Source organism: Nelumbo nucifera, chromosome 6, assembly GCF_055504915.1.
Source record: "Nelumbo nucifera cultivar China Antique chromosome 6, China Antique-T2T, whole genome shotgun sequence".
NCBI classification, from domain to species: Eukaryota; Viridiplantae; Streptophyta; class Magnoliopsida; order Proteales; family Nelumbonaceae; genus Nelumbo; species Nelumbo nucifera.
Window position 1 is genome coordinate 66,502,626 of NC_142654.1, and position 18,888 is coordinate 66,521,513.

The window sequence follows — 18,888 nt, forward strand, 5'->3', positions numbered from 1 at the left end:
GAATGCCATCTCTCTCTCTCTATAAATTACAAGAATGCCACTCTCTCTCCAACTAAGGGAGACCTCAACCCAGCATCTTGGCTGTTAGGGGACCTACAACCAAAGGTAGTTGAGTTTGAGTCGAGCCGAGCTCGAACTTTTGAGCTCAAGCTCAAGTCTCTAATTTGAATCGAACTCAAGCTAGACGACACCTCGACCATTGAGGGAGACCTCGGCTCAGCACCTCGGTCACTGAGGGATATATCAGCTCAACACTTTGACAACTACGGGAGACCTCAGCTCGACACCTTGTCAACTAAGGGGGACCTTAGCTCGATACCTCGCCTGCTAAGGAAACCTCAGCTCAACACTTCAACAACTGAGGGAGACCTCGATTTGGCACCTTGGCAATAGAGGGAGACCCCGGCTGCTTGAGAGACCTGCAATCAAAAGTAGCTAAGATTTTGACTCAAGCTGAGCTTAAGTCTCTAATTTGAACTGATTTGGAGCTTGATAGTTTATGAGCGAGCCCCTACAACATAGGGCCCCCTCCACTAGTCTATAGTTAATAGAAAAGGGAAAGAAGAGAGAGTAGTTACCTTTTTCTTCGGCATCACTGTCCTTGCGCTTCAATATCTTCCTCACATCTTTCTTTATAAAAAGGCTAAACATTTTTTCGGCTACATAGCATATCTCTCTCCCCGAATTGCTCCAACACTTTAGACCCAACAATCTTACGAAACAAAAGAAGAGAAAGTAGCAATTGAAAGGGATGAGAATAGCACTCAAAACTCAAAGAATGTGTTTCAAGACAGGGTGCCATGTGTTGTCGTAGCCCACTTGCCAAACGACAGGTTTGCTGGCCACTGTTCTTCACCTCCAATTGTCACCGGTGGACCTGCAACTGATGCGTCACTACTTGGATTTGAGGTTCGAATGAATGGAGGAGGTATAACTCTCACAGAGATAATTTTAAGTATTTAAAAAAATTATCGAGGAATGGTTCATCCCATTATTTTTTTTAAGTACTTAAAAAAAGCCAAATTGAGGTCACTACTTCTTAAAAAAAAGGTACTATTCCTCACTTTTTTATCAACTACTATTAAAAGAAACTTTTTTATCAGGTACTATTCTCTAGCCCCAAAGTACAGATTTTTTTTAAGTGTTCTCAAGTCTCAACCACTACCGTAGCCGAAGTACGTTCCGTGGATAAACTCAGTCTCTCAGTTCAGTCTCGACCCGTCTGAGCTCTTCGGGGAAAAAAAAGGAAAGAAAAAAGATGGATGTAATTCATAGAAATTCCTCCGTGTTTGCTCGCCTTCATTCACTGATTTTCCTTCTCTTGTTCTTCTTAAAGCCCTTAATCGTTGTTTCAGCTGCAGACGACCCAACGGGGGCGATCACCAGATTCCAGAAATACCTGCAAATCAACACAGCCCATCCGAACCCTGATTACTCCGCAGCTGCAAATTTCATCCTCTCCCAGGCTAAAGCCCTAGCCCTGGAATATCAAACCTTAGAGTTCATCAAAGGGAAGCCTGTGATACTCCTCAAATGGCCTGGTAAAAACCCGGACCTTCCTTCAATTCTCCTGAACTCACACACCGACGTCGTTCCCGCCGAACTTCAGAAATGGAATCACCCTCCTTTCGACGCCCACCTCGATCAGGCTGGCAATATTTACGCCAGAGGATCGCAGGACATGAAATGTGTTGGCATGCAGTACCTCGAGGCCATCCGCCGATTGAAGGATTCTGGATTCCATCCGGTGAGGACCGTTTACTTATCTTTTGTCCCCGATGAGGAAATCGGAGGTCATGATGGCGCCGAGAAATTTGCGGAGTCCGAGATATTCCGTGAAATGAATGTTGGAATCGTCCTTGATGAAGGTAACTTCAGTAGTATTTTCATCATTAATTAACATCACCGGTGATAATTTAATCGAATCTGATTAAACAGTTTTTTATTTTTGACCTAAAAAGGCTTTAGTGGAATAAGTTTTGCTTCTGTGTTCTTACATACTTTTGCGGTTTGACACCATTTGTTTTGATTGTTACAGGATTAGCCTCAACGAATGAGAATTACAGGGTTTTCTATGCAGAAAGGTGTCCATGGTGGCTTGTTATTAAGGCAACTGGGGCTCCTGCTCATGGTTCAAAGCTTTACGACAATAGTGCGATGGAGAACCTGTTGAAGAGCATCGAGAGTGTGATGAAGTTCCGGGCTGCACAATTCGATATGGTGAAGACAGGTTTGAAGGCTGAGGGCGATGTCATTTCTGCAAACATGGTCTTCTTGAAAGCTGGCACGCCTACTCCAACTGTAAGCTTTTGAACAAAGGACAACGGATGTATTGATGCTTTGGTATTGTTTTAGTTTTACTTGAATTGGATTTTCAATAGTTTTAGGTTGAATTTGTAGAGCTTAATAAGTTCGTCCACCTTCTCCAAGATGGGCTCACAAATCCATTTGGGAGCCCATCTTGGAGAAGGTGGACAGAAAATTAGCATTGTGGAAGACCAAATACTTGTCCAAAGGGGGCAAAGTCACTTTAATTAAAAGTGTGCTCTCCTCCTTTCTTGTGTTTTATCTATCTCTATTCCCAATTCTAGCTAAATGGGCTGCAGTGTTGGAAAAAAAGATGAGTGGCTTTTTGTGGAGGGGATGGAAGGAGGAATCAAAATGCCACTTGGTAAACTGGAAGAAAATTTGCTTCTCTAAAGCTAATGGGGGTCTAGGGATCAGATCAGTGAAAGATGTAAATACTGCATTGCTTGGAAAATGATTATGGAAATTTAATGAGCAGTCAGATAGCCTGTGGAGATGGTTAGTTGTAGCCAATTACGGGTCTAGTAGCAGGGAGTGGGAAACAGAAGAGGTCAAATTAATCTATGGATGTTCAAATTGGAAGGCAGTTCAGGAAATACAACCTCAATTTTTGAAGGGCATAGAATATAAAGTGGGAAAGGGCCGGAGGGTTCTCTTTTGGAAGGATCACTCGTGTGAAGGTCCTTTGATGTCCATATTTCCTGTTTGAAATAGCTACAAATAAGAATGCAACTGTAGCTGAATATTTGGATAGACAGAGTGGATATTGCTTGTGGAACCCCCAATTCAGGAGGAACTTAAACAATTGGGAGGTCACTTCTCTAATCAGCTTGCTCCAGATTCTATATGACTCAGAGACAACTGGTTTAGGGGAAGACAAAATAAATTGGATGTTTGAGAAATCAGGTAGTTTTTCTGTAAAATCTTTTTTCAATTATGCATCAAGGGAGGATAACACTTCTTTTCCAAGTGACAAGATATGGATCAAAGCTGGCTTCTTTATATGGTCAGCAGTGCTGGAGAAGATCCTAACCGAAGAGAATCTAGTCAGAAGAGGCTTAGAGATGGCGGATTTGGCTTGTACTTTAGCCATTTGTTGATTAACTGTGAGTATACTCACTGGATCTGGTTAAGACTGTTAGGTCTGTTTGGTGTTAAGCTGTGTTTCTCAGCCGATGTGAAGGGATTCATAAAGGCATGGTGCCTAGAAGGATTAAGTAGGGCCGGAAAGGTGGCATGGAACATACTCCCCTCAGCAGTTTTCTGGGCTGTGTGGTGTGAAAGAAACAGGAGAATGTTTGAAGGAAATCACACTTCAAAGGAAGCAATCTTAAGCAAAATTCTGGGGATGGCTCATTCATGGTTGGCAGTTCACCTTTTATTTAGAAATGGACATTATAGTTCTTTTTTTTTTTATTTTGATTTCCTTTTTGTCAGGAATAGATAGTTATTGTTTTGGGCATTGGGCTGTAATGGGCAGAATTGTATATCCTCTGTTCAGTTTCTCATTGTACAGGGGCTTCATTGTATTTTTTTCATTTTGATTTTGATGAAATACTTTACCTTACAGTTTAAAAAAAAATAATAAATAAATAAATAAAAGACAAAACAATAAGTCACTCAGTTCATTAACATCAGCCGTTATCAAACAGCACCTTGGTCTCACATTCCATCCCCCTCAATTCTCTCATTATTTCTTGGAAAATTCCATTTGACCTTCTCCTGTCCTTTTAAAACATTTAATTTGCACCAAGTCACTCACTTATCATTATTGGTAGCTTCATTGTTTGTAGTTGACTCTTTTATTTCCAGTTGGTACCTTCGGTAAGTTCTGTGCATACTGCATTGATTTATTTCTAATTTTACTCCACATTCCTCATAGTCATGTCAAATATTTCTATTTGTCTATTTCATCATCCTTTTCTTCTTGCTGTGATTTATATTTTTATTTGTGATGGTACATCGTTGATCAGGTATCTTATGACACATAGATTAAATAGTCATTGCAAAAAGTTGGAGCTAGGTTGACAACATCTACAGCTATTTCAATGGCCTTATGTTTCTTGTATTCTTCTTCCATCAGGGTTTTGTCATGAATCTCCAGCCATCTGAAGCAGAAGCAGGTTTTGACATTAGGTTACCACCAACTGCTGATCAGCCATCTCTGGAAAGACGGATTGCTGAGGAATGGGCTCCTTCTTCGCGCAATATGACTTTTGAGGTACTCAGGCACTAATAAAATCTTCACATGTTTCCGATTGCAATTTAGTAGTTGAAGATAAACAACTGTTTTAGTTCAATCCTTCTTATGATAGTTGATGACATAATGATGCTTTTACCATTTTCTATGTGAAAGAGTTTTAACCCCCTTCCCCCAAACCAAAATAAAAAAAAAGAAGGAAAGTCCTTAATATTATGAGTTTCTTCTTAACTCTGTTTTGAAGCTAGGTGAAAATGGAAGCCATCTATGCTGTTAAATGATAGGAAGTCTGTTACTGCTAATATCCATAATACAAGTTACCATTCAAAAGGAAAGTCCATTATATAAGAAAATAAAATTAGGTACTTACCTATCAAAACAAAAAAAAAAAAGAAAAAGAAAATTAGTACTTATAATCAGAAAACCATAGGATTCCTCAAGCTTGGAGGATGTCCAGAACTGTGGTGTTGTATTGCCACTTAAAGTCCATGTAAGCGCCATGTTAGAGTTTTGACTTCATATTACCAAAATCATTTTTGGTTGGGCAGGTTTCACGTTTAAGTTCAAATGTTTGTACTATCCTTTACATAAGGTTATGTGCATGGGCTTGTTGGGAGAAACATCCTTTTAGCATTTCCCCAACAGGGTGGCATTTCCACTTTGGTTGTCTTATGTGGCATCTAGTGGCACTTATATGTTTTAGACTACAATAAACAAATGTGCATTGTATTATGTGCCAAAATACCTTACTTTCCCAATTCCAATGCTATTATTCGGGTACAAACATTAAGACTTACAACACCAAGCAAAGGTACCAAACACCCTGTCAGTAAGCAGAACCATGTCAGCAGGGCATCATATCTGTTCTAAACCATGCTTTATGGGATTAAAGTTGGAATTCATTCTGAACTTGTGCCTAAAATTCTTGAAACATGTTTATTCTCTTAAGGACAGGGCTTGAACAAAAAGATGATTCTCATGGAGAAAATAAAGCAGGTGTGAGGGATTAATATAGTGAGGTTGCTGTTTAGTGCTTTATATTATAACCAATTTTGGGTTCAACCATTCATTCCATGAAAAAAATTCATTTATGTTTGATATTCCGAATATTAGGAACTTCTCTAGTTTGGCACTGCAATGTTACTGTTCCCAATTGTGGCAATATGCTGGAGCTATTAAGCCAATTTCCACCTCAGATCTCTCCTAGACTGAACACCATTAGATGTCTGTACAATCTAACCTTATATTTTTTGCATCTTTTTGACATTTAACATGAAAGGAGAAGTGGATTTAAAAAAGGGTAAACTATTTATTCCCCCTGGGGGTTGTTCAAATACTAAGACCCCCGCTGAAGTTTACTTATTACCCCCATTGACTGTGGGGGTTTGTGAATTAAAACAGACAGAACCAAGACAGAATCACAGAAATAGGTATTTTACCAAAATATCCTTAACAATAAAATATTGGCTTTGCCTCCAATACATACATATATATATATATATATATACACACACACACACACACACACACTAGTAAACATGTACGTGCATTTGCACGTGACAGTATCTCTAATACAATTCATGGACAGTTTTTAAACAGTTATAAGTGGGCAGTTTTTGGAGTGAGAGTAAAGGACATATATGCCCTTTTTTATGCCTGTTGTATGTTGCTTAGATAAGGGGTAAAAATGTCTAATGAAAATTCCAGAAAATGGGGCTATTCGCTCTTTATATATATATATATATATATATATATATATAGATAACCATTTCAATTTTTTTTGGGTAAAATGGACGTCTGAAAAGTTTTAAATGTCATGTTAACACTTCTGTCACCAAAACTGACACATCTTAGTAGAGAGGTGGAATAAGTAACTTACCCTCAAAATACAAGGGGTGAAATCTTAGTATTTGACCAAAATCCAAGGGGATCATAAGCAATTTACCCCTAAGAAATCAGTAGAAGTGGTGCTTCGATTTCATGGATATTGTTGTTATGTTGTAATCATATGACCAAGTGTCAATACATGTAGAATTTGAATTAGTAGATGTCTTATCAGTGGCTGTAATTTGGTCAGTTTAAACAGAAGGTTTCTGTGAACAAGCATGGGAAGCCAATCCTCACTGCTACTGACAGTTCTAACCCATGGTGGGCATTGCTAGAAGAGGCTGTAAAGAAAGCCAGTGGAAAACTCGGTAAGCCAGAGATATTTCCTGCCTCAACAGATGCTCGACACTTCCGTACACGTGGATTGCCTGCAATTGGCTTCTCTCCCATGGCAAACACGCCAATTCTCCTTCATGATCACAATGAGGTTAGTATCTACTTGGTTCTATGTTCTATAACTATACATGCCTTGGGTGTAAGCAGTGGTTTTCTTAAGCCTTTGGGGGTTTATTGGGGCTACTAACATACTTGTGGTGATATCTTATCACCCTATATTGTACTTATGCCCTTTTTTTGTTTTAATGGAAAATTCTCTTTATTCTTTACCAGAAAAAAGGGTGAAGCCATGTAATAAGGTGGGCTCCTTGCCCCCCCACCCCCCCACACAATTTTTTATAAATAAAAAAGCTCTCTCTCTCTCTCTCTCTCTCTCTCTCTCTCTCTCTCTCTCTCTCTCTCTCTCTCTTAAGGGGTCATCATGGGTTAGGCCAGGCTTTACACCTATGATATGGGCTATGGCCTAGGTCCAGGCCTACGTCTTTCGAACTACCTGTTTTTTGGTAAGCGGGTGGAGATGATGGAACTGTGTCATAATTGATCCAATTCGAACTACCCAAATGAGCAACTGGAAAAACCCAATACCCAACAAGTGTGTTTTTGGGTGTGTATTCACACCTAGCTTGTATTGGGTACAGTTGAATATTCCTGGCTCCGCCACTGTATAAAACACCTGCTTTATCATGCAGTGTAATTGCTACTTATGTAAGTAGTAATCTTGGTGTGGCATGTTTTCTCTTTTATTGTGCTTTTTTATCTCCTTTTCTCAATAGCATTTTCAAACCCTGCAAGTGTGGTGTGGAGAAAAAGGAAAAATAGCACCATTGCCTGTATACATATCATGATCCTGTTTCACCATTCCCTTCTCTTCAATGTTATATCTATTGATAAACTATGGGCCATTAAATCATTTCCCACTTGCCATATTCATTATGCTTTAATAAATTGATATGCAATTCAATGTGGACTTTTAAGTGCCTTATCGGTTTTATTTTGCAGTTTCTAAGCCAGGCCGAGTACTTGAGAGGAATTGAGATATATGAGTCAATCATCCAAGCATATGCATCCTACATGAATAAAGATGACGCAAAGGACGAGTTGTAAGAGAGCAGCAGGGGCCTTGTCTTTTACAAGAGCAAATGCTACATCAGTAGCTTCATTGTAATAATGTAAGGGGGGCTACAGATAATTCAAGTTGATAACGAGAGCTGTAAGTGTCAACTGTGTAAACTATGCTAAACAAGGAGGCATGATGAGACTTCTTTCTCACAATCTCCATCCAATTCAATTGCTAGATCATCTCTTCGATCTTGGTCCCTGAAACTTGTAGCTTAATGTGCACGACAATTTAATGCAATATTAGCCGAGTAGTTTTGAGAATATTTAGAAGCTCTTGCAGACTTTGTTTTCGTTGTAAGCTTATTACTAATTAGAATGGGAGTTAAAAAAAACATTTTAGGCTATGTTTGATTTGAAGGAAATAGTAGGTAAAGGTAAGCAAACCTTTACAAAGCTTGTATAGGTTCCCTTACCTTTCCCTTCCTGTCCCTACTTTTTTTTTCAAACCAAATACAACCTTATGGCCTATTCGTTGTTTTTTCGGATTTTGAAAGGGGAAAGTTGGTTAATAGGATTTTGGTTTCCACATATTAACCCTTATTTTTTTTTACATTTATGTGAGGTTTATGAAAATTTTATTTATTTTTTGGGTATTACTCGAGTAAATGATATACATCTTCCAGGTGGGTAAGTAATATTTTTACCTAAACTTTGAGGAAAAAAAGAATATGGATAAATATGTTTATCCAAGTAAATATTTCCCATATTTACCCTAATAAATAATTGGGTTTATAGCAGATAAGATAAGGGCAACTTTTGGCCCTTAATATCAATAAAAGTAATATATTTAAAAAAATTTTAAAAATAGGTTAACTTTTTAAAAATAATATCAATTAAGGGCAAAAACATTGGTCATCTTCTTCTTCTTGCAATCCATTCATTGGCGCCGCCTCTAACAACGTTGCCGGAGGTGGGTGGAGACAGAAGCGGTGGCGGCAGCACTGGTGGTCATTTCTCTACCCAATGCCGCCACCTTCGCCCACCTTCGCCTCCGTCTCCGGCAACATTGCCGGAGGTGGGTGGAGGCAGAGGTGACAGACGGCAGCACCGATGAATGGATTGCAAGAGGAAGAAGATGAATAATGCTTTTACCCTTAACTGATATTATTTTTAAAAAAATAACCTATTTTTGAATTTTTTTTTAAATATATTATTTTTATTGATGTTAAGGGCCAAAAGTTGCTCTTATTTGCTATAATCGCATAATAATTTCCTGAAAAGCGAATGAGACAAGGGAAAAATTTAGAGAATAAGAAGGTGGAGGGGGGTAGGGGAGCAACCAAGTTTGCAAATTCTGAACTTTGGTTAATAAGATGAGGATCATTGTCGAAGAACGAATGCTGTATCATATCATATCAGGCTATGATCGTCATCAAAACAAGTATTACTATGGGCGGTGGGCACAATATTAGCATGCATTAAACTTAAATCTACACATTACATGCCAGCCAACAGCACAAGGTCTAACTGCAACCATTCAGAATCAGAGCTGCGACTCATCCAGGGAGCAGACTTAGGTGATCGCTTATAAGACATATTATAAGATTGTCATTCAAAAGAAGATGAATCATTAATAGGACCCGTTTGGTATTTAGCGATAAGTAAGTAGGACAATCAATAAGTTGACCATGAATCCCGTATTTATTTTCTACTATATTGAGTCCTATGGTATTTAAGGATACCAGAGAATCATGTGGATAAACAATTCATCCCTGTTAGAGAATAAAATCTATTTAAGGATTTAACAGCTTAAGATTTTAGGTTGAACGGTTCTTTGAGATGGTATCAGTCACTTTGACCAGGTAGTCTACTATTGGATGTCATCGTATTATAATATAAGGGTAATTGTCCAAAATCCATTCACTTTTTCTGAATTCTCTTAAACCCACCACAACTTTTCAAAACGTCCAAAATTCACCATGTCATTGAGATAACGATAACTTGATTAACAGGCATCATTAATTTATCATTTTACCCTTCATCGGTCATTGCTTCCCCTTTGTTTGAGAACTTGAAGAAGAACAAGATGCGTCAGAGAAGAACAGTCTGCAACTTCTCACTGGTCGCTGCTTTCTCATACCTTCGTCTAAGAACGGTCAGATGCTCATGAAGACTGTCCCCATCGTCTGAAAAGAAGAGCAGTTGGAGTACAGCCCGCAACTTCTCACCGGCCGCTGCTTCTCTCATCGTCTGAGAAGAAGAATGGTCAATTATTGCCTCTCTCATGGTCTGAGAAGAAGAACATTTTGAATATTGCTTCTCATGTTTATGCACAAACACATACACTATTAAGGTTCCTTCACAGGATTTTTCGTTCATCTGACAAACCTTTTGACTGCCTAACCTTTTGAACTTGCTCAATTGGAGCTATTGCATCTGAACTAAACATCTCCAGGCTTTCCATGACCTTTCTTGTGCGATAAATCCAAAGATTTCAAGCTCCTTGGAAACCTCACGCTCGACAGATCAAAGTCTAGCTGGTTATTAGATAGATTGATCGACGTTGCTGTTGCATTCTCCCTGAACAAAATCGATGCGTCCCCGACGAGATTGTTATACGACAAATCGAATGAGTTGGGTATGTTTCTGGTGAGTCTGTTCCATCCTAGGCTAAGAAGCTTCAGTTCATTGAGGTTGACGAGGGAAGTTGGGGTTGAGCCAGAAAGCTGGTTGTAGGGCAACTCCAGCTCCCGGAGATTTTTGAGTTAGCTGAGGAACTCTGGGATGGGGCCGAAGAGAGTGGTGTTACGTCTGGTGAGGGATACCGGAGTCTGAAGCTTTGTGAATGATGAAGGGATGGAGCCAATGAGGTTGGGGATGTCATAGAATGCAAGGGCCAAGAGGTGGGAGAGGTCACCAATGGCTGCTGAAATTTTGAAGGGAGATTTGATAGAATCAAGGACCAGAACAATGACTTCACCGGAATATGCCCCGCACCTGACATGGCTCCAGTCACAACATTCCTTGCTGGAATTCCAGTCTGTCAAGTAGTCAGGGATGTTCAAAGATTCTTTGATTCTCAAGAGGGCTCCATTGTCAGCTGGGTTGCAGCGAGGAGTGGAATCATAGAGAGCTGGAGATGGGAGAGAAGATGAAACGAGGAGGAAGAGTAGGATGAAAGAAGAAGTAGAAGAAGAGAAAAACTTCCATGGGAATCCATTTTCATTGTTTGTTGATAATTAAGTCTGAAGAAAGTGCAACAAGTGTGCTAATTTATATGCATTTCGGTCGAAAAAACTTTCATGGGCAATTTAGTCATGAAATATGCATTTCGGTAAAAAAAAAAGTTTAACAAGCCAATTCACCATTCAGGGGCAGTTTAGTTATGAAATATGCATTTAGGTTGACGTGGACAATTTGGGTCATTCAACTTTAACCGTGTTGTAACAATGATGAGTCTTAGAAAATAAAATCTCAGTGAGTTTTAGATATTTTAAAAAATTGTGATAAATTTAAGAGAATTCAGAAAAAGTGAGAGATGGATTTTAAACAATTAATTATAATATAATTAATTAAGTTTCAGCACAAGATATAAATAGGCCTATACTGTTCACACTTCGTACCCAATGGACTTGTCTTCTATATCATTTGAATGTTCAACGAAGAAAATTGTCTCCATCCAAAATCCAACCAATTAACCTGACCCACTCCAGTTGAGATGGCAGAAAAGAGTGACCGCAGAGGATCACGTTCACGTTCACCGGCCAACCCAACATTCGAATTATTATTAACCAAAATCTAATTATCAAGCTGGAAAGTGGAAACTATTGTTTCACTGACTGAATTCAATCATCCAAACTGACCTCCTGTTCCAAGTCTTTTGGCTTGGCTGAAGAATTTAGTTTTAATTTAAGTTAAGCAACCTAAGCTGTCCGACTCCATAAAAGGAAGTGCTTCCCATGTTACATTATGAAGAAATAGAATATTAGAAAGAAGACTTAAGGCTTAAGTTAATCTTCATCAATGATCAAACACAAAAGCAGAGACTTAAACTAATCAAGCTTGCAATGATTTTTTTTTTCAAAAAAAAGAAAAAAAAGCAGAATCTCGCCATCTTGACGCAATTCTCGAGAAAATAAACCATTGAGATTCAAACCGCCTGCTGTGCTGATCCCAAGTTACTGGACTCCCATAGAATCTTCTCGAGGGTTCATCCTGTCTTGGATTTTTGTTTTGTTCCCTCATCCTTCCCTCGCCCCAATCCCACTCCAAAGACTTGCTAAAACAAAGAAAGAAAGAATCAAAGATGCGAGAATATCCGTACGTCGCCTTCCAATTTTTTGCATCTTTACTTTACCGGACCATCTCCGGATCAATTTTCATCATCAACGTCATCACCATGTATTGATGAAGTGCACCTTGTGACGAGCAGATTCTAATTTTCAAACAATTGATTCTCCATCTCATTCGGAATTGCTTTTTTTGTCAAAAACCATTAATTTAATTAGTAATTCACTGACCCAGGTGATCGAATTATCAATCCCTTTGGCTCGAACAACGATTTTAACTGTTTTTTACATTTTTTTTAAATTATAATGAATTATTCATTTAAACTGCATCGTCAAACCACTAACCCAAAAATCGATGGTCAAAACAGTCTCATTTTCCGATCGGTCATTAAATCAAATGCTCCTCTATGCTGATTCCTGAACTTTTATCAATAAATATTGATTAAAAGCCGTAAATTGCCACGTAAGCATAGATGCAATTGTAAGCAAGAAAACAACACTACCCAAAAAATACCAAACTTGTTCCACGGTTTATTTGGTGAGGCAAAATTCTCTTTTTCTTTTTTTTTTACTCTTTCCCTTTTGCCCAATGCGGTGCGGTTCGGGCAAAGAGATCAATCACATTTCATTAATGAGAACATCAATCACAGACGAGACAAGGCGTGATGAAGATAGAAATAAAAACAAACGGCAACCCTCCCCTCCCCTCCCTTTTGGCTGGAGAGGTGGGGTGGGGCCTGCCTCCATCAATTGGATTGGATGATCACAACCATCCGAACTGGAATTGATGATCACAAACATTTCCTGAGTCTCTCTTCTCATCAGAACCAAGGTGCATGTGTTAAGTACACTACACAAACTCCTCTCTCTCTCTCTCTGTATATTGGTTGTGTCTAGACTTGAAAGATAAAGATCCTGTCTAGAAAAGCAAAGTTGGACCCGTCAAAGCCCATCATTTCAAAAACTTGGAGACTCGCATTGCTTTCCATAGACGAGGAGCCTTGAAGCTTGAGCTCGTAAACCCCCCTCGAGATAACCGTTTTCCTGTTTTTTCTCGTTTTCATTGCTCTTTGAAAAAGCAAAGCAAAGCATATCAAATACTCCTACTTCTCTCTCAGACCTACCACCTCTCCACTTTTCTGTTTGTTCCATCTTTTCTCATGTCCCCATCGTCCTATATATGCCAACATTCCTCTCCTCTGTTCATTCCCTCCCCTCATTCCAATTGTTCTCTAATCATTTTGTTGTCCCTGTTTGTTTCCCTCCTCACACTCCTCTTCTCCTCAATATCTACATCATCATCATTATCAAATTCATCATTTCTCAATCTAGGCTTCTTCTTCATGGAGGTATGGTTTTCTTCTCTCTCTCTCTCTTTTTTTTTTTCTTATGGGTTACTGTAATTCTCAATCTCAAGGGTTTTGTCCACTCCACTTGAGTGAGATATTCACAATTTCACATGGTCAGAGAGATTGAATTTTCCATTGTCAAAGCTATATGGTTATAACCTGAGGGCTTGCTTCTAGAGGCCAGCAGCCTCATTGATTTAACCATTTTTCACTGCTTACTATATTTTCTATTCATGGCTACTACACAAAAGTGAATAACAATTAACCTTGATCTGAACAAATTTGCTTTTCCCGTTTACACAATTTCTTTGGTACATTGCAGACTGTGGAATTGAAGGTGGAGATGGTTGGCATACATGAGAAGAGACTCAGGAAATGCTTATCAAAAATAAAAGGTGTGATTGTTATTTTAGCATTAATCATCATTTAATGAACAAATCTCAGTATATATATATATATATATATATATGAAGCAGTTGAGTTGATGAATATCAAATGTTTTGGTTCATCTCTCTACACACAGGGATTGAGAAGGTTGAAGTGGATGTTAGCAGTCAGAAGGTTACTGTAACAGGGTACACGCATCGGAACAAGATACTCAAGGCTCTCAGAAGAGCTGGATTGAAAGCAGAGTTTTGGTCTGCACAGAATGAACTCCTTAATGCCTATGCCAGTGCAAGCTATGGAAGCTTGAGATTCAGCAATTTCAGCTTCTTCTAGTGTTTTCTTTTCTTCTTGACCATACACTAACGCTTGACGTTTTTTCATTGGTTTTATATGTTTCTGCTCTCATCTGTCCTGTTTTTGTTTTCTTTCTTTTTCTTTGAAAAAGGAAAGGGCACTTGTTCCTCACATAGAGTGAAATGACGAATATCAAGTTTCTTTATTTACATGTAAACATTAAAAATAGTGTTACTAGTACAACTTTTTCTTTTGTGTTTGTTTTCCTAGCCACGTGGCAAATAAATTTGAACCGGCCTTAAAATATGGGATCTTTATCGATTAAGGGAGCGCTTTGGGTTGGTGGGCCTCACACATCGGCTGTTACGCATCTTATTCTTACCCCCACCCCCGCACCAGTCAATGAGTCCCATCAGAGACATTGCCTTAATCTAGCCGTCCGATCATTGCATTTTTCTGATAGTCTTTTATAGAAATAGAACAGGTTTAACTCTAATTTGTTCAACTGATTTTTGGCTACTTCAGTGGATCTATTTGTTCTACCAAAAAATAAAAGACAATGAATCTATTAAGTGCGAGTGATCGGTGGTGGGTTCCGATTGCAAAACAGACTGACCCAGGACCAATCAGTGGTAGGTCCTGGAGCCACGGAAGCAAGATAAAAGAAAGACGAAGACGATATCATAGGCCCACTTTGGTATCTTTACTACATATTTTTGTTTTTGAGAAAATTATTGTTTTGGAACAGAAATCCTGTTTTTTGTTCCTGATAAAATCACTGATTTGTTTGACAAATTATTTCTTAGGAACATATTTCTGTTCTATAAAAATAGAAATGATGTTTGTTTGGATAGTCCTATTAATTTTTAAGATTTTTCTTTAGACCAATACACTTAAAAACGATTAAATGATTGTTACAAAAAAAAAAAAATACCACACTTTTAAAATCTTTACATGATTTACGAAATAATTAAAATTACGGAAAAAAATTTGGAGAATAATCAATAAGGAAAGAAATTACAAATCATTTAAAAAAATCATGCTTATCTTTGAAATTGTATATTTGTATACATACACACATAAGGCTGTGTTTAGTTGTACTAATACAAATGCATGGGAGTGCAAATAAAAAAATGCAAATTTTCATTTAATTTTATTTTATTCTATTTCATGTCTTAGTTTACTTCATTTGTAATGCAATCAAACAAAATAAGCTAAAATTTGAAATAAGAATAGGTCAGAATTTACACTTAAATCATTTGCACTGCCACAGTTTTGCACCAGTGCAAATTTATTTGCATTGCAACCAAACACCAAAAACAGCCTAAGAGACAAATACAAGCTCTTGGTAGCCTGTTCTTGTTCTAGAACAGGCTGTTTCTCCCTACAAAACACGTCCAAGCATGTTTCTGTTCCACAAAACGTCTGGAACAAGAGAAACGTTCCCATGAAAGAAGGGATGTCAATGGGTCGGGTTAATAAATGGTAAATCCGGCTTGACCCAATCCTATAGGGTCGGGTTAGGGTCAATTATATTTGGTTTAGGATCGGGTTAGGGTTTTGATTCTTTGAACCGAATTGGGTTCGGATTTTGGCTGACCCGCCCCGTTAGGTCATGATACTCTGCTTACATACCAAGTATTCTTGCAATTTTTTTACTTCTAACTTTATAGGCTTAAAGTTTATAATTTATTTATATGTTGATTTTGATTTTCTTCTTTTTTTAAATGGAGAAAATAACACCTTAGAATCTATAAAACAATTACCATACTTAAACTAATGTATTTCAGGTCTTTAAAATGTGTTAAAAAATACATTTGAAATTATACAAGTCAAGCCAGGTATTTTTAAGCCGAGTCGGGTTGGTTTCGGGTTAGGGTGTTGGAGGGTCAAGTTAGAGTTGAGGCAAACCTATGCCAAACCCGACCCGTTGACATCCCTACATGAAAGCGGTGCGGACTGGGGCCTTATAATCCTATCCAAAACATGGCTGAGCCTAGGGCTCCATTGCACGTTTGCAGTAATATAAGGGATTTGGGCCGATCCAGTATTGGCCCAATTAAGCACTCCAGGGTAAAAGAACTGGCTCAGTTGAGGATTATCAATCAAATAAGTAAAAGTTGTTTCACATGTCGTTGCTTGAAGTGCTAAAACCATTAAGCTTGTAGAGCCCTTTTGGAGTATTTAGCTTCGCCCACATAAAAGAGTCGGGTGTGACAATAGGGCTTAAAGCTAACCTAACCAGTTGGCGGAAGTCAAAGTTTATTGATCCCCAACATAAATTAAATGAATTAGAAACCTAGATAATCCAAGTGGAACAATCTACCCCCTGGGATCAAATAAGAATTGTCTTTATACAAGAGTTGTGATGATATACAATCACAGATTGAGAGTTTTTGGAGACAAAGATCTAGACAACTCTGGTTGAACTTGGGAGATAAAAATACAAATTATTTTCATAAAAGTACAATGTGTTGCCAAAGGAAAAATGAAATCCATGGTATCAAAAACTTTCAGGGATCTTGGGTGACAGAGCATAAAGACATTCTAGGAGTCTTCATCTCTTATTTTTCAAACTTTTTTACCCATCAACCATCTAATGATCTAACCTTTATTGACAATATTTTTACCCCTATCATTTCTAAGGAAGAAAGATAATAGGAATCTGACTGCCATCCCTTCTGAGGAAGAAATCAAATCAGCTCTCTTTAGTATAGGCAGTCTCAAATCTCCAGGACCGGATGGTATGCCTGCTCTAGTTTATAAAGAATATTGGGATCTGATGGGTACTGAAATCATAGCTTTTGCAAAGGAATTTTTCCAAAATAAGAAGCTATTGAAGCGTCTCAATCATACCTTTATATAACTTATTCCCAAAAAAGAAAACTATACTAAAGTTTAGGATTATCGTCCAATCAATCTTTGTAATGTCTTATATAAAATTATTTCAAAGATTCCAGACAATAGACTTCGTACTGTTCTGGATAAATGTATTTTCCCCAATCAATCAACTTTTATTCCAGGATGACAAATGGTAAATAATACCATTATTGCCCATGAAATGTTTCATTTTTTAAAACATCACAAAAAAGGTATAGGCTATGTGGCTATTAAATTGGACATGGCAAAAGCCTATGACCGACTGGAATGGTCTTTTCTCCTTGCAGTTTTAAAAGCTTAAGAGTTTTCCAAGGACTTTTGTCATATCATTCTAGAATTATCTCTTCTGTCTCTTACTCTATTCTCATTAATCAGCTCCAAGGCTTACGAATAGCACCTAGAGCCCCTATTATTTCTCATTTACTTTTTTGCGGATGACATTCTATTATTTTTAAGAAGCCATCAAGATGAACTTGATGCCCTTAAAATCATTCTTCATCACTTTCAAAATGCCTCAAAGCAACTGATTAATTTAAAGAAACCAGGCATTTATTTTAGCAAAAATACCCATCCTAGACATCAAAGAATGATTCGGAGACAACTTCAAATGAAAAACCTCCTTGAAAATTCTAGATATTTAGGTCACCCTTTGAATTGGGGAAGAAATAAGCATTCCCAACTTTCGTTCATTCTGGGTAATCTTAAGAATAAACTTAATAGTTGGAAAGCTTCCGCTATCAGTCAAGCAGGCAAAGGATTCTCATTCAATCTGTTCTTCAATCTATTCCTACTCATACCACGATTGTAGCCCAACTGCCCCAAAAAACTATTATTGCTATTGATCGTATTATAAAAAATTTCTGGTGGGGTAAATCAAATACTAATCTCCATCCTTATCACTGGTGTTCTTGGAGTAAACTGTCTCTTCCTAGATCTTCTGGCGATTTAGGGTTTAGGGAAATTAAATTGGTAAACTTAGTCCTTAAGAAATTCGCTTGGAGATACCTTAATGAACAACACAAATAGTGGGCTCAATTATGGAAATCTAAATATCTTCCCAATAATGTAATCTTCCCTTGCTCCATTCCTTGTTCAAGCTCTTATTTTTGGAAATCTACTGCGCCAAAAATTCAAAGTCTTCTTCAGGAGGTAGGTTTTTTAGTCTTGGAATCATCTACTGGTAAAATTGACTAATTTCCTTGGATTCAAAATGGTAACACGTTTCAAATGCTTAATCATCCCATTCTTGCTCATCTATCAAACCTTACCTTCATGGATCTCATCAGTAATGGAATCTGGAATATATCTATAATCCAAACTTATTTCGATAGCATCCAAATATCTCAGATTCTTAAAAGTCCTATCCTCCCACCAAATACTTCTTTTTCTTGGATCTGGACCAAACGCTCATCAGGTAAATTTATATCCTCAGTACCATACAAAGATTTACTTTAGGATTACATACCACAATTATCTGACCAATTCAAATTTTGTATTAAATGGATCTGTCGCCTTCCTTGCCCTCCCTGTTATCAACTATTTTTCTGGCATATTATTCATGGTTATATCCCTGCGAAGGAGAAAATTCTTTTTAGAAATCAAGATCAAACTTGTGTATTTTGTCAAAATCATCCAGAATCCTTGACTCATTTGTCTAGAATGCTCCTTTACACAATCCATCTTATTGGTTTCTCCTTGGAATATAAATTTAAACAACATATCTCATTCTACTTGGGTTAACTGCATTGTTGAACTTGATCATAAGATTTCTGTCAGATCTCTGTTTAGGAAAATTCTTAGCCGGTATGCCATTGCTCTATACTATATTTGGTTTGCGTGCAATGAAAAAAATTTTAAGGATTCAACTATTTCCAATGTTTGGGTTATACGAAAAGTTAAT

At 37.8% G+C, this 18,888-nt stretch overlaps 2 protein-coding genes across 2 annotated transcripts; both read left to right on the plus strand.

Annotated features, from left to right (window-relative positions):
• Positions 1–1,082: 1,082 nt before the first annotated feature.
• On the plus strand, positions 1,083–8,110 carry LOC104606852 (uncharacterized). Its single transcript, XM_010272250.3, has 5 exons — positions 1,083–1,868; positions 2,039–2,301; positions 4,391–4,528; positions 6,585–6,821; positions 7,730–8,110. Exons 1-5 carry the CDS (start codon positions 1,259–1,261, stop codon positions 7,832–7,834), a joined length of 1,353 nt encoding a protein of 450 aa, XP_010270552.1. The 5' UTR covers positions 1,083–1,258; the 3' UTR covers positions 7,835–8,110.
• A 4,965-nt stretch (positions 8,111–13,075) lies between these two features.
• Positions 13,076–14,407, plus strand: LOC104606853 (heavy metal-associated isoprenylated plant protein 24-like). The gene is made up of 3 exons (XM_010272251.3): positions 13,076–13,427; positions 13,750–13,822; positions 13,951–14,407. Exons 1-3 carry the CDS (start codon positions 13,239–13,241, stop codon positions 14,145–14,147), a joined length of 459 nt encoding a protein of 152 aa, XP_010270553.1. The 5' UTR covers positions 13,076–13,238; the 3' UTR covers positions 14,148–14,407.
• The last annotated feature ends 4,481 nt before the right edge of the window (positions 14,408–18,888 follow it).